The 16,082-nt window shown below is 41.7% G+C and overlaps 2 protein-coding genes and 1 long non-coding RNA gene across 8 annotated transcripts in view; 1 reads left to right on the forward strand and 2 right to left on the reverse strand.

Annotated features, from left to right (window-relative positions):
• Positions 1–1,957, reverse strand: part of LOC145431714 (uncharacterized) — a 196,955-nt gene extending 194,998 nt beyond the window's left edge. The window contains exon 1 of the long non-coding RNA XR_013911994.1: positions 1,885–1,957. This is a non-coding gene — a long non-coding RNA (uncharacterized LOC145431714). The remainder of the gene's footprint in view (positions 1–1,884) is intronic.
• Positions 1–16,082, forward strand: part of enpp2 (ectonucleotide pyrophosphatase/phosphodiesterase 2) — an 80,978-nt gene that overhangs the window by 1,502 nt on the left and 63,394 nt on the right. The gene's annotated exons all lie outside the window — the stretch shown is intronic.
• On the reverse strand, positions 6,995–15,517 carry LOC145431912 (homeodomain-interacting protein kinase 2-like). The gene is made up of 3 exons (XM_080308271.1): positions 13,922–15,517; positions 7,241–7,391; positions 6,995–7,122 (listed from the first exon to the last, which is right to left on the reverse strand). The coding sequence occupies exons 1-3, from the start codon at positions 15,320–15,322 to the stop codon at positions 6,995–6,997; spliced, it is 1,680 nt and encodes a 559-aa protein (XP_080164397.1). The 5' UTR covers positions 15,323–15,517.

The raw sequence follows: 16,082 nt of genomic DNA on the forward strand, positions 1-16,082 counted from the left end.
GTGACTGAGACCATAAACTCAGCAGTAAAGTGTTTACAGAGGTCGGACCACGAGCCTTTTTGCTATCATGGCTATCGCCATCTGGTGGCCTTCAGATAGAATGCAGGGTCAAGTCACTGATGTCCATTTTTAACTTTTTTGAAACAAACTCCGTACGTCTACAGATTTTTTGAAACAGAAGTCAAGTTGCAACAGCTGAGCTTTCATAACTGTGCTCTTCAAACATGATCACTTCTAACTTTAGCAGAAAAGACATGGCAGCTGCCAAAACTCGACTCAGACCTAATGCGAGAACTTTATGTGTGGTAGTATTTATTACACAAACAGAAAGTCAAAGACCAAATAGATCAGCAAAGTTTTTATTTCTTTATCAAGTTAAAATGCCAAAAGCCAAATTTCTTCTTCATTGCTGTAGTTGCTGCTTATTGAAGTGATTTTCTTTAAGATTGCTGAAGGTGTTTTGACAAAATGGGCAATTTCAAGGCAGGTTGTGACATTTTTCTCACAGTTTGTCTTTTACAAGAAAGATTTCTTAATAGAAAAATCAGTTTTCTGGTGTACGGCAACTGAGAAGAACTGCAGTGTGTTACTTTGGAGCATCAAGCTCATGTGAAACAACCCAGTTTTACTCAAGTCCAGCAGCACAAACACGAGAAACAGCATTAGACGCTTTCATTTAGCTGCCAGAGTGGCTCAGCACAGGGAATGTGAAGTGTGTTTTGGATATGCTTGAATATGTCTTGGCCACGTGTAGGGAGGACATACCTAACTTTCTGCTCCACATCCAAGACACAAGGTTGTTTTTTTTCTGTTTTGTTGAAACACTGTAAATCTGTGTGAGTCTCAGGTGCAATGAGTCGCCCAGCCATCGACAGGAGTGACATCTCCAAACACTAAACGAAAGCAGCCTGAGTGGGTTGTGTCTGCCGGTGCATATGAAATGGACGGACTGAGCGTGTGTTGGTGGTTGTTACAACGATCAGTGTGACCCTGTGAGGTGGTGAGGGAGGGAGTGTGTTTGTGCTGCTCTGCATTAAGTCAACATTAAGAGCTTCAGAGCTCATTTTCAGTCCCAGATTCTCAAACACAGACTTCTGCTGCACTGCACCGTAGACTGTCGCAGTCTGCGACGGCTGCAGCCGTTTCTGGGATTTCTGTGTGTGTATTGGCTGCATGTTGTGACGAAATTAAAAACTGAATTTGTTCACTGTGTTCATCTGGATCTGGAAGGAACTGTGGACGTTTTGTGATCTCTATTTGCCTTTCCATTCTTGTAATTACCAGTTTTTCCATCACACTTCAGAATCTCTCATTCTGAACTAGAGCAGGGCGATATGGTCAAAAATATTTATCACGATATATATTTGAAAATTTACGATAACGATATAACTGACGATATAATTGACGCGAGACAAAACACAACTCTATCATCATCATCCATTTATTTTCACTTAAACAAGCAGCTGTTTTTTATGTGCATTAAAGCTATATAAAAATTTAACAGTGCAAATGCAAATTCCTTGCTGACAGTTCCAGTAGAAATGGGCTGACATGTCCTGAGCATAACCATGTATAATATCCACTGAAGTTAAAAAGAGGTGCTTTGCAACATTAAACTGCAGTGTGCCAAATAAAAAAGTCAAATACGTATTTTTCGGACCATAATGAAATTTCCCACTCGTGGGACTAATAAAGGTATCTTATCTTATCTATAAGGTGCACGGGATTATAAGGCACATTAAGCAAAACAAAGCAGTCAGATAAATCAAACTTTATTAAACTCATTCTTCTTGCTTCCTCCACTTCTGTACCATTGATTCATTAATGCTGTATTCTATCACAGCTGCTCTATTCCCATGTTGTTGCAGTATATTAATGACTAACCTCGTATTGTGGATGGATTATCTCAGTTGTTCTCCTGACTGAAGTTTGGTCCGTTTACAGCATCCTGCCATGCGATTGCATTTGTCCCTAACCATCAGGAACCTTCACGTTAACTTTTATCGAGTGGAAAAGTGTTAGCGTTCAAATCAAATTCAAATTCAAATCAAATTCAAATCAAATTCAAATTCAAATCAAATTCAAATTTTATTTGTCACGTACACAGTCATACACAGTACGATATGTAGTGAAATGCTTGGACAACTGCTCGTGACCTAAAGAGAACAAAAAAGGAAAAGGCTATGAATAAGATAGGAAATAAATATGAAAAATTAAAAAAGGTAAATTTAACTAGGAAGGAATAAAATATAAATTAAAGTTGAAAATAAAATAACTGTACAACAAAATACACAATACACAATATAGAACTATATAAGAATGTATGAAGAAATCTAAATATAAATAAATATATACACAATAACAGCAGCTGTACAAGTATTAACCGGAAATGAAGAATATAGTGACCAGTGCTGTGCAAAACCAAAGTCCAGAAAGTCCAGTGTGTGTAAGAACCATATGTGTGGGTCAGTACTGTGTGGTGGTGTGATTGAGAGACCGTATCGCCTGCGGGAAGAAGCTCCTCCTCAGTCTCTCTGTGTTGGTCTTCAGGGAGCGGAATCGCTTTCCTGACCTCAGCAGAGAGAACAGTCTGTTGTTGGGATGGCTGAGGTCCTTCACGATCTTCCTGGCCTTGGTCCAGCACCGCCTGCTGTAGATTGAGTGCAGGTCAGGGAGCTCGGAGCGGATGGTGCGCTCAGCTGACCGCACAACCCTCTGTAGAGCTCGTCTGTCCTGCATGGTGCTGTTCCCGAACCAGGTTAAGATGTTTCCCGTCAGGATGCTCTCTATGGTGCACGAGTAAAAGTTCCTGAGCACCTTGGAGGGCAGTTGGAAGTCTCTCAAGCGTCTGAGGTGGTAGAGACGCTGTCGGGCCTTTTTCACCACGGTGTTGATGTGACAGGACCATGACAGGTCCTGCGTGATGTGAACTCCGAGGTATTTGAAGCTGTCCACTCTCTCCACTGGGCACTCGTTGATGACGGGGGTCTGGTAGTTCCTCTCCTGCTTAGTGCTGAAGTCCACTATCAGCTCCTTTGTCTTACTGACGTTTAGAAGGAGGTTGTTCCTCTGGCACCAGTTCTCCAGATTCCTAATCTCCTTCAGGTAGGCCGTCTCGTTGTTATCAGAGATCAGGCCCACCACGACGGTGTCGTCAGCAAACTTGATGATGGTGGTGGAGCTGGTAGTGGCCACGCAGTCATATGTGTACAAAGAGTACAGCAGGGGGCTCAGAACACACCCCTGGGGGGCTCCAGTGCTGAGAGTGGTGGAGGCTGAGACATGTCCGCCCATCCTTACTGCCTGTGGTCTGCCAGTTAGGAAGTTGGAGATCCACAGACACATAGATGAGCTGAGTCCCAGATGCTCCAGCTTGGTGGTGAGTGTGGAGGGAATTATGGTGTTAAATGCAGAGCTGTAGTCTATGAAGAGCATTTTAACATAATTCCCCCTTCTAGTGTCCAAGTGAGTGAGTGATGTGTGGAGGAGATGAGAGATGGCATCGTCTGTGGAACGATTTGGACGGTAAGCGAACTGTAGTGGGTCCAGTGTGTCTGGTAGTGAAGAAATGATGAAGTCTCTGACCAGGCGTTCAAAGCACTTCATCACTACTGAGGTGAGGGCTACAGGGCGATAGTCATTGAGAGAAGCAGGGTGGGGTTTCTTCGGGACAGGAACAATGATGGACTCTTTGAAGCATGTGGGGATCACCGACTGAGATAAAGAGATGTTGAATATCTCAGTGAACACAGGAGCTAGCTGGTATGCGCAGTCTCTTAGGATACGACCTGGGATGCCGTCTGGTCCTGCTGCTTTCCTGGTCTTCACTCTCTTGAAGGCTCTCCTTACTTCATGCTCGGAGATGACGAGCACGTTTCCGGTGCTGGCAGTATCTTCCTGTCTGCAGCCGTTAGCGCCGCTAACACTAGCATTGTTGGAGACCTTAGCTGCAGCCTCGAAGCGAGCATAGAAAGTGTTCAGCTCGTCTGCCAAAGTCACGGCCGCGTTCGTCATACCGGTTGTTGGTGCTTTATAGTCCGTTATTGTCCTTAGTCCCCGCCACAGGCTCCTAGAGTCACTCTGTTGGAGTTGTGACTCTAGTTTCCTCCCGTAGCGCTGCTTCGCCTCTTTCACCGCCCTCCGCACGTTATATGACGCGGCTTTGTACGGGTCCATGTCCCCCGTCATGAGTCCCGTGTTGTAGGCAGCGGTGCGGGATCTCAGAGCGTCGCGGATAGTTTTATCCACCCACGGCTTCTGGTTGGGAAACGTTGTGATAGTCTTTGTCTCCACGGTATCATCCGCTAGTTTCCCGATGAATCATCCAGCTTCATCCTCCAGCTTCACTGTTTATGCTATGCTAACATAGCTGTGTCGCTAGCGATCACATAGCACATCATTATATACCAGCTAGCCCAACTTCAGTATCCCTACAAACGTCACTGCTGTTTAGTTTCCTGTAGTGATGTGTCGGTCGCGAACGAAATGGCTCTTAGAGCCGGATCTCTGACGTGAACGACGTGAGCCGGCTCCTTATCGCGAGCCGTGGGTTGTTGTTTTTTTTTTTCTTTCTCTCACCCTCTCTCTCGCACTTTTTTCCCGCTTCACTCCGCGTGCGAGCCTTGTGCTGTGTGCCAAGGTTATTATCGTTAACAAAAACTAACGAAATAATGAAAACTAGAAGTGAAAAAACATTTTCGTTAACGGAAATAAAAATAAAAACAAAAAAAGGAAAACTAACTAAAACTGTAATGAGTGTTCACAAAACTAACTAAAATTAACTGAATTTATAGCAAAAATGTGTTTAGTTTTCATTGATGTGTGCGTGTCATACAATAGTTAAGGGTGAAAATGAAGTTTAGTTTCCAGATTTTTTCTTGCTGTCTAATTATGCCAGCAGGTGGCAGCACGTTAGTTGAGTCGTCTGTGTTGCTGCTCCGTCCACGCGCAGAATCATGTCAAGAAAAGTCGGGAGAAAGCGCCAGAGTCCAATTTGGGATTACTTTGAATATGACTGTGTTTTGGATAAAGCAAGTGTCTTGTAGTGGAAAGAGACAAATTATGAGGGACATTTCTAAAGGGGAAAAATCCCACAAACCTTAAAGTGCACTTGAAAAGTTCGCACAAGAAGGCTAACCTAGCTTACCTTCAGAAGGTAAGGGAGCACACTCAACCCTCATCCCAGAAAACAGAAGCTAACCCAGGCAAGGCAGCGTGATGCATCCCGAGACAACAGGACGGGGACATCTACATAACTGTGTGAGTCAATTGCCTTCACAAAGTTTATCAATTCACTTGAACCAAAATTACGAACACCCGGTGCTGCAAGAGTTAATAGTCTCATTGGGGCCAAGATATAAATTTTATAGTTGCCTGGTATCAATGGTTGTTCATCTGCCTTTGTTTATTTATTTATTTATTTAAGGAACCCATAGGTGGGAATGTGAGTTGTCTGTCTCTGCGTGTTAGCCCTGCGACAGACCTGTGCAGGGTGCAGGGTATGGTAGCTGGAATAGCAACATACCCAAGGATAAGCAGAAGAGCATGACTGATATGATGAAACTGGGATTTTGTTACACTTAATTATTGCAAACACAATCAAAACTAAACTGAAACTAAGGATTTTCAAAAAAATAAAAACTAAACTAGCAAACAATTGGTAAAAACTAATTAAAACTGATATAAAATTGAAAATCTGAAGTCAAAACTAAATAAAAATAAAAACTAATGAAAATTGCAAAACTATTAAAACCCTGCTTTGCCCTGGGCAGAGGGGGGAGGGTTAGGGGGTAGTTACACTGACAGTAGCACAGACGAGACAAAGAGAGCCAAGGACAACAACGTCACATTAGAAAGGTATAGTAATCGTCCACAAAAAACAAACAACAAAAAACCAAACTCTTGATTCTTTTGCTTTGATGTAGTTACTTATCTAAGGTGGAAAGTTTTTTTGTTTTTCTTGTTTGTTTGTTTGTTTTGTTTTTGCTTTGTTTTATTCTTTGCTTCGAGCCCTGTGTACAGGAGCTGCATGCAAAAAGATCTTTTGTTAAAAGGGTTGGCGTAATAAGCAAATGCTTCAGCCAATACCTTTTGATTAGCCTTGTCTCGTGCTTTCTTGCTTTGTGGTAGATCTTTGTTCTGTCTTCACTGAGATATTTGAATGCTAATCAATAAAATCAAATCAAATCAAAACTATTTTCAGTTGCAGATGATAAAGGATTCAGAAAGTTTATTCATGCAGGCCCATATGACAGAGAATATGTCTTCTTTTTGTTTTCATATTATAATTTATATTTAATTGTGTTGTGGTTTGCAGTGTTTTGTGTTTCACTTTAAATTTGTTTAAAACGAAAAAGCAGAAAAATAGTTTAAATAGTTTTAAATAGTTAAAAGTTGAAATGTGAATAGCTGGTTTTTGTATTATATGATTTATTTATTACATTTTATGTGGAGTGAATAAATAAAAGTATATTTACGATGGCCCCTACAGACGAAGCACGTACAAACTTCAAAACACGTAAAAACACGTAAAAACTCCAAAACACGTACAAAACACAACAGAAGTGCTCCAGGATGCTGGGCGCAGTGTTGAGCTTTTGTTACCTAGAGGCTACACAAGCCAGCAAGTACCAACGACCGGATTTGGTGTGTGGTAGTAACAGGTAAATGAACTTTTTTTTAAATTATTTGAGTGCTTGTGTATAAATACACAAACAATACACACATGCTTTCAATTGTGTAATTTAAGTGATCTAGATAGCTCTGTTTGGAAGTTTAGTTAACTCTAGGAATGTGCTTTGGAGTTTGTACGTGCTTTGTCTCTAGGGGCCACCGAATAAAATGCCCGTGGTTGTCCTCTTTTACCTGTGCCAACATATCCTGTAATACAAAAAAACAAAAATCAAACAGAGAGAAGAATTGGCTCCAAGGTATGGTTTTCATCATGTCATGCACCAGTGAGATGTTCATTGTTTGTAATGACAGCAATATAAGATTATACAGTGTTGTATACCTCGGGGCAGTGTTTGTACTGATCTCGCCATTGAAGGCAGATCTCAGTTGTGTACATGTTAAAGTACTGTTCTCTGTACTTTTCCGAGAAGCTGCTCCATGTGCAGATGCCTGTGTAAAGCACAAGCAAAAAACAAAAACACAAACATTTACATTCTGCCAGTGAAAAACATGTGACAGCAGCAAAAAAAAATGTACATATAATTTCATAATTTACTGAAGCCCTTACTGTGAAGCCCCCTGAAGTGTGCCCATCTTCTGAAATATTCAGTAGACACAAGGTCTCTGAACATGGAGCACGCCAGAGCCAGTTTGAAGGCTGTGTCCCCTTCGTGTAGAACAACCTCTTCCAATATGTCGATGAGGACACATGCTGGTAACTGTAAAATATGGGTCAGGCAACAATAATGAAAATACAAAATCTGTCCACCAAGTTTCAGAAATATGAGGACTGAACATACATTACATTTAGGGCTGGGTATCGTCACTGATTTCTAGAATCGATTCGATTTGAATCTGGGAAATTTTGCCTCAGACAGTCAGAAATATTATAATTCAGATCAGTACATTTACATCTTTTTGTATCTATAAAAAGGAAGCTAACACTCTCGAGACTTTATCAAAGGTGTGAGCATCACAGCAGAGGCCTTTGTGTCAAAGCAGCTGAAGATAAACACAGAAAAACATGAAGGTGGTTTTCCTGTTCTGGATTTTATAAAAATATTCTGCAGCACATCAAAAACAAAAGAAAATCATTAATCAACTTATGAAACATCAGAGTCAGCGAGCTGTCGCCTTTCAGCCCCGACCGTGTCCGTGCCGTCGGGTGAGAAAGGCGACGTGTCACTGATTCTGATCTGCGGGTCCGCGCTCTGTGTTTACGTCTTTGTGCAGAAGCCGTGTACCTGCTCTCATTTACGGTTTTAAATGTTTGGTGGTTGTCAAAATTTTGTGACGTTTCACCTGAGATTCTGGAATTTTGGGCAAAATACATTTATATAAAAAAATCGATTCAGGATTTTAATGAATCGATATCACTACTGAATAATGCCTCTTTCTGCCCTGATGGTGCTGCCTGTGATTATAATTACTAATTCAGTTACATCAACAATTTAAATAAAAGGGAAAATAAAGAGATTACCTCCAGTATAGGGCACCTGTCAGCCTCAGCCTTTAATGGAAAACATGATTATCACATTACATGGAAATGAAGATTACCACCATGTATGTAAACCTGCATTGTGATGAATAGTCTCAACAGTTCTGTGGTTATATTCTACAAATGGTTTTCTCATTGTTGTCCTCTCTCACCTGTCTAATTAGACTTGGTGAAGGCTTGGAGGAGGTCGCCTTTGGTACCCTAAAGCAGAGGCGGAGCCAGACATTTGAAACACTCGGGGCTTAGCCCTGAAGGGTAGTATGCATGTGGGATTTTTTTTTTTTTTAGGGGGGGGGGGGTAGAAATGACTGAAAGATTAATTGGCTCTGTTTTGAGTTTTGTTTTTTTTTGTTTTTTTGGCCTGTCCCGTTTGGCTCTTTTGCATCAGAATTATTGTCTAAAGGCAAAGAAAGATGCCCAACAGATTTACTTTACCAAATTGACCATCCCAGCCTTGCCGTAATGGTCCATTTGATTCACCTTTTATTGTTTATTTTATTTTCACTTACTGAATACGGGACAGACTTGACTGGAGGAAAGAAGGGGAGAAAGAAAGAGGGAAAGAGAAACAGCTGAGAAGAGGGACGGGGGAGAAGGGCAAAAGACAAAAACCAACAGAATGATCAGAAAAAGAAAAAAAAGAAGAAAAAAAGAAAAAAAAATGCATATATCAATCACCTGGGTCACCTGCTGAGAAAGAAAAAAGAAAACAAGCAGAAGAGAACAAGAGTAATAGAATAAACAACATCACAATGATATATGGGAATATGACAGTAAATACTAAATGTTAAACATTATTGTGCAGCACATAAGATCAACAGAACACAGTGTGCTTTGAGGTAGGAGCCAAAAAGGGTGTAGTTTGTGTGTGTGATCACCCGTGTGTACACCTGTGAGCATGGACGCGCTTGTTTTTTGTTTTTTAAAAGGTTCCTTCATGTAATGATCTGCTAGAGGGTGTGGGGGGGGGGCCACAGCCCCGTCCTCCAGGGCATGAAGCAGGTATGGAGGAGATCAAAACTCCAGACATCCAGAGGCCCCCAGAACACAAGAGACCAAGGAAGACCAACAGAGGGGCAGCCGCGCCACTGTCCCAGAAAGAGCTGAGGAGAGTCCCAGATGAGGGCTCACTCAGCAGCCGCGGAGCAGAAGCCAGGGGGAGTTGCAGTGACGCGCCCGTGAGCTCCACCGGCAGCCAGCTGCGCCTGAGTGACCGAGCCCCAGGCCGAGAGGCCGGGGGCACCCCACCTCCGAAGTGGCCCGAGCGAGCCCCAGGCTCCAGGCCCCGATAAGCGGCCGCCAAGGAGTGAGCCGGTGTGTACCTGGACGCCCATCCCCGGACACAAAGAACCACCAACGCACCGATGTCTGAGGGAGTCCGCCACTGGCAGGGGAAGTGGTGGTAGGGGGAGATAGGCCTCCAAACCTTGGAGGGCCTTTTGAGTTTTGTTCAAAAAAGAATGACTTCATATAGGGAAAAATATATGTCACATGTGCAGGACACCTTAAACTAGTTTTTTAATTAAGCAGCGAGGCAGAACAAAGTCGGGGCTGTATCAAGACACGAGGACTAAACCCCAATTCAACCAGACCCAGAACTGATCCGGAATTAAAACAGGACTACAACAGTTCAAAATCAGGACTACTGAGGACTTAACCAAGACAGAACCAGAATCAGAACTAGATGATAGTAGCACTAAAAATCATCATAGACCTGCACAACACTTATTTTTTAATTCTACCAAAGTACAATATTTAGATTGAGAAAAGTTTATATAATTATTTAGCCTTGTTGTGCAAACAAGCTGCAGAACTTAATAAATATAGAATTTGAAAAATAACAAACCTAAAAAGAAACACTAGGTACAAGACACATGAGGACCTGTGATACGGTGATACTTTTGGCAAACGACCATTTGACTAATTAGTGATGGGTCGTTCGCGAACGAAATGGCTCTTAGAGCCGGCTCTTTGACGTGAACGACGCGAGCCGTCACGTGGGTTTTTTTTCTTTCTTTCTCTCAGCCTCTCTCTCGCACTAGTGATGGGTCGTTCGCGAACGAAATGGCTCTTAGAGCCGGCTCTTTGACGTGAACGACGCGAGCCGGCTCCTTATCGCGAGCCGTCACGTGGGGTTTTGTTTTTTTTTTCTTTCTCTCAGCCTCTCTCTCGCACTTTTTTTCCGCTTCACACTGCACGCGAGCCTTGTGCTTTATGCTGGGCAGAGGGGGGAGGGGCGGTAGTTACACTCAGTAGCACAGGAACAGAGCCAGAGAGAGAGAAAGAGAGGCAGGGACAACAACATTAGAAAGGTATAGTAATCATCCACAACTATTTTCGGTTGCAGATGATAAAGGATTGAGAAAGTTTATTCATGCAGGTCCATATGACAGAGAATATGCATGTTCTTTTAGTTTTCATATTATAATTTATATTTAATTGTGTTGTGGTTTGCAGTGTTTTGTGTTCTTTTCACTTTAAATTTGTGAAAGGAAAAAGCTGAAAATTTAAATAGTTAAAAGTTGAAATGTGAATAGTTGATTTTTGTATTATATGATTTATTTATTACATTTTATGTGGAGTGAATAAATAAAAGTATATTTACGGTGGCCCCTAGAGACAAAGCACATACAAACTTCAAATCACGTACGAACTCTGAAGCACGTAAAAACTCCAAAAACACGTAAAAACACGTACAAACTCCAAAACACGTAAAAACTCCAAAACACGTAAAAACTCCAAAACACGTAAAAACACGTACAAACTCCGAAGCACGTAAAAACTCAGAAGCACATAAAAACTCAAAACACGTACAAAAGACAACAGAAGTGCTCCAGGATGCTGGGCGCAGTGTTGAGCCTTTGTTATCTTGTGGCTACACAAGCCAGCAAGTACCAACGACCGGATTTGGTGTGTGGTAATAACAGGTAAATGAACTTTTTTTTAAAATTATTTGAATATATATATGAGTGCCTGTGTATAAATACACAAACAATACACACATGCTTTCAATTGTGTAATTTAAGTGATCTAGTAGCTCGGCTTTGGAAGTTCAGTTCATGCTAGAAATGTGTTTTGGAGTTTGTACGTGTTTTGTCTCTAAGGGCCACCGCATATATTTATATATAAACATATATAAATAAAACCACTTGTTTTTACGTTAGTAATTCCTTTTGTGCATAATTTTATATTATTGTTAATAATAAATTAATTAAAGCAACAAAACAACCTGAAGAGCCGGTTCGGAGCCGAAAGAGCCGGCTCTTTTTAGTGAGCCGAACCGAAAGAGCCGGATCTCTAAAAAGAGCCGGAAATCCCATCACTAACTAACATGTGTGTCTCACCTGCTCTTGTTCATCTCTGTTCTGTCCTCATTCTCCATCCCTCTCTGTTCCTCTCTCTCTTTGTGCTGACAATCATCAAATATACAGATATTTACAAACTCTTCAGATAAAAACACAAACACTTTTTTAATTGTAACATCAAATCAGACTAAATGTTTATTTTTTTTTAGATTGATAAATATAAAAAACATATTTGTTAACTTTCAGAGTAAAGAGAGAAACTATCTGTATTTCTTAATTGTAAATGGCACCAAATTGTATTCAAACTGAGCCACACTTATGGAGCTCCACAATTCTTCTCCTGGTGTTTTGTTGACATCTCTTGATGTTCCCATGTCACAGAAACAGGCTCTGTGTTTTACCTTATATGCATCCACAGCTGTGCCACCAGTTTACTCACATGGACTCTACTAACCTATCAGAAGCTTCTTCAGCTCAGAATGGAATCGTCTGGAGTTTTCTTATTAATTAACAATAAACTTAGTGTACATGTACTCCTAAATTTGATGAAAGTGATAAAAAACAGAAAGCTCTGTCTCTCTTTATTCTGACATTTAACTAATTCAAAATATATTTCAATATTTATCTAAAACAAAAGTTTACTCTAAATTGATGTTGTACAGTAAAAATGTTTTATGTTTTCTCCCTAAAGTGTAAATATCTGGTTACAAATGTGAATATCCTGCTGTGTACTGAAATCCCTCTTGGGCTACGTCCACACGTACACGGGTATTTTTGAAAACGGAGATTTTCCGTTTTCGTTTTAAAAAATAATCCCGTCCACACGTAAAGGCAGAAATGAAGGAAAACGCTGCTATGAACATGCCAAAGCAGCAGGTGGCGCTAGATTCCTAACCGTGTAGAAATGTTGGCCAATCAGAAGTCTAGAAGCCTCGGCGGGAAAAAGTAAACAAAGCTGGGGCATAGAAGCAGAACCGAGTCGTATGTGTGGAGGGACAGTAACTGTGTGTGTATATGTAAGCATTTAAACACTGCAGATGTAACGGGTGTATTAAAAAATAATTTATATTTCACCAAAGATCCATCCTGCAGTGTTATCTTGCTTTGTCAGTATTGGTTATGTATTTATTTAAATATGTTTATTTTCTGTATTTATATTTTGGGAGCTTTTATTTTGTTTGTGTGACCTTTGACTTCCCACGAAGTCACTTCCTGTAGCTGCGCGCTATTTTCCTCAGTCGCCTAGAGGCCCCGCTGAGGAGAGGTGTTCATGCAGAAGTCCAGTAAAGTGAAGTTGCTGTACTGTTTTGTTTTTATTTTAAACAGTTCTGGGAGAATAAATCCACCCAGCTGGCAAAGTGAGAGCTGACTCCTCTGGTCATTTGCACAACACAACGCAGAGAACTAACGGCAATAAGAGTTTAAGGCCAGACCGGCTACACAGAGAGTACAATTAACAGTAACAGTATTGTAGGAATTCATTTCACCGAAACAATAACGTGGCGCACAGTGTGACGTCAAAAAAGGCGCACATCTTTGACGCTGCGTTTTCTCCGTTTTTCTGTCCACACGTAAATGCAAAAACGGAGTTTTAGAAAATATCCACCCTGCCCGGAGTTTTTAAAAATCTCCGTTTTCAGTGACCAAAAACGCCGTTTACGTGTGGACGAAAGGTGCAAACGCGTAGAAAAATCTGTGTTTTCAAAAATACCCGGGTACGTGTGGACATAGCCTTGTTTTGCATAGAAATATACTGAACAACATACAAAGCATAATATATAAAATAACATTTACCTGAGTTTTTTCTTTGAAAGAAGCCTCTAATGTCCATTCTTATCTTTCAGTACATAACTGAAACCGATTTAGTCGGGGAGGGTAAGAACTGAAAATATGAAATAAACACACGTAAGCTAAGACTCTAAAAAAAATAGCATTTGTTCGGCTTTTCATTTCGCCATTTGTTGATTCACTTGAAGAGCGAGTAACGTAACATGGGTCAAGTGATCAGTTTGACATCTTTCGTGATGCACCGTCATATTTACATTATTTGTACAGTACGAATGATTTGCTTTGGTACCTGCTCAAACTTAAGCTCTCCTTAGTATGGCTGGCTCCGTTTCTCCAACAGCGCACTCACGGGCAGCAGCTGCCCCGCTTAGTCGCTTAGTGTCTGAGCTCGGATCATACCAATATCAGGGGGGATTCACGCACAGTCGTAAATTCCCACAGTGTGCACTATGTGCTTCGAATATTGTGTGTACTTTTTGTTTTATACAGTTGTCAGCCAGGCATCTAACTATGAAAAAATTACACTCCAAAAGACCCCGGGCTTCTGACAAAACAACCCGGGCTTAAGCCCAGTAAGCCACCCCCACGCTCCGCCCCTGCTGCTGTCTGTACTTTCTGTGCTAGAATCTAAATCACTGGATTCAGAGGAAGATCCTACCAGCTGCATTTGGGTCATCCCAGGCTTTTCTTTGACACCCAGACTACAAGACTTGTCATCTTCTTCTTGCCATGCCAACCTGCGAAATGCAGGCAGATTCTTTTTGCGTGCAGCTGCTCTTCTCTGTCGGTTTCTTTGGATTTTAGCTGCATTCACACAGTTGTTAAAAGTGGAAGCCCGTCTAGATCTCCCACCGCTCTGTTCGCTGTTCCTTTTGATTTCACTGGTGGTAACAAAGCTGTCGATTTCATTTTCTAGACTGAGGAGTGGGCACACTTCCATGCTCGTGCAGGATGACTTCGTGTAGCAATCTACTGCAGGGTCCTCAGGAAGATGTTTCATTGTAATGAAACGATGTCCCAGACCCTCAACAGGTGTGATTCTTTTTACAGGATCCACACACAGCATCCATTTGAGCAGGCTTAAAAATGCCGCTGTGTCTTTCACTTTGGATTCTGTGTTTGGCTGTGGGTGGTGTTTGGCTAAATCATCTATGCATGCATATTTGTCTGTGATTGTTGTACTTTGTTTGATCACAGTGCCTGTAGATGCTGAATACTGAGCTGGTGTCTTCAGTACCCATGTGCGTTCTATTATCCCTTTCCTCATCCAGAAATATTTCGTACTGTACCTCCCTTCCTGTAACATGCGTTTACTAGGCTGACCAAGCATGTGAACAAAACCTTGCATCATTTGATATTCACACCTGTTGAAAAACAGGTGGTGGCCCAAGTATAGAAAAGCTGCGACACAACCGAGAGTCCACATGTCTGCCGATTCAGTCACCGGTATGCCCAACATGACCTCAGGCGCCCTGTAACTAAGGGCCTGAATAATAGTGCCAGGTGGAATTTTTGCAGGACTTGTGGCAAAACCAAAATCAATAAGTTTAACTTTATATGGCTGTTGAGACTGATTTACAAGCATGATATTATCAGGTTTGATGTCTGCATGCATCATACCTCTGCTCTTCAGAGCGGTAAGAGCCACAAACATCTGCTTTAAAATGACCCGAATATCACAGAGAGCCAGTGGACCGCGAGACCTTTTAATCACGAAATCATGCAGACTAATGTCTAGCATTTCCATTGAAATGAAGGTGCGATGTTTGTACTCGAAAACTTCGTAGTACTTTACCAAATTGCACCGATCCCTATCCAGAACACTCAGTTCTTTTATAGCAGCGGCCTCTTTCCAAGCAAACTTGTTGTATTCCCTTTTAGCTGCCTTGACTGCTACCCTTTCAAAAGTGTCTAATTTTACACATTCCACCACTCTCCCAAAGCTTCCTTGTCCGAGGAGCTTATATACCATGTATTTACATGTTTTACTTTGAATGAGGGCGTTCGTTTGTAAACCCTCATCACTGTCATAAGACGATGAAGACGAATCCGAAACCATTTTTTCACAAATATATCTAAAGTTTTACACCTGGGCAAAACAATGTGACCGCAGTATGAAGCTGGCAGGTTCTGTCAGTAGGCGGGTGTAGCAGGCTATTTATACCTTTTGGATCAAAGGCAGCGTTCGCTCACTGTGATGTCACCGAGTGACGCAACAGAGCGTAATGCTTTGATCCGGAGCAGCGGTTAAGAGCTTAAGAAGGTCTCTGGTTAGGAAGATAAACTGCTTGACTGGCAGTCCACATCTGGAGTGGACAGCCTGTCGCAATGGGATCAGACACGCTGTCATTTCTGGAAAAGTCCATCCCGGAGGTGTCCGACGCGGACAGCTGTACCTTTTAATAAGAATCCCCCCCTGGCTCTACATGGCGGTGTACGTTTGAAAGTGCGGACGACGGTAGGAAATTCTTGATACCTTTAGGTGCACCTTGTAAACTCAGCAATGTGTACTCCAAACGCCACCATGGTTATTTCAAAGTTGTTGATTTATAGCTTTTTTTTTACCCTTTTTCTGTGTGAAATTTCCCTTTGTTGATATTTTTGAAATTCCTACTTTTAAATAATGTTAAACAATCCCGATACAACAGCGACGTGTCCTCAGCTGCTGTGATCTTTTTAAAGTTTTACATTTGCAGGACTTTGAAGTTATCTGTCACGGTTGCGCTGGCAGACCGTGGCGATGTGGGGGAAATAGGGCCCAAAACGCGGGACTGTGTGCGATGAATGCAGTTGCGTTTATTTACAGTGATGTAAATATT

The sequence above is a fragment of the Astatotilapia calliptera genome, chromosome 11 (assembly GCF_964374335.1).
Source record: "Astatotilapia calliptera chromosome 11, fAstCal68.1, whole genome shotgun sequence".
NCBI lineage: Eukaryota > Metazoa > Chordata > Actinopteri > Cichliformes > Cichlidae > Astatotilapia > Astatotilapia calliptera.

What these genes read in the sequence shown, in the direction of transcription:
- LOC145431912 (XM_080308271.1), bottom strand. Translation starts at nt 15,322, where the DNA reads ATGGTTTCGGATTCGTCTTCATCGTCTTATGACAGTGATGAGGGTTTA. An exon ending in GGATGACCCAAATGCAGCTG is followed by an intron (nt 7,392 to 13,921) that starts GTAGGATCTTCC and finishes CATATTTTACAG; the next exon opens with TTACCAGCATGTGTCCTCAT. An exon ending in ACACTTCAGGGGGCTTCACA is followed by an intron (nt 7,123 to 7,240) that starts GTAAGGGCTTCA and finishes TGCTTTACACAG; the next exon opens with GCATCTGCACATGGAGCAGC.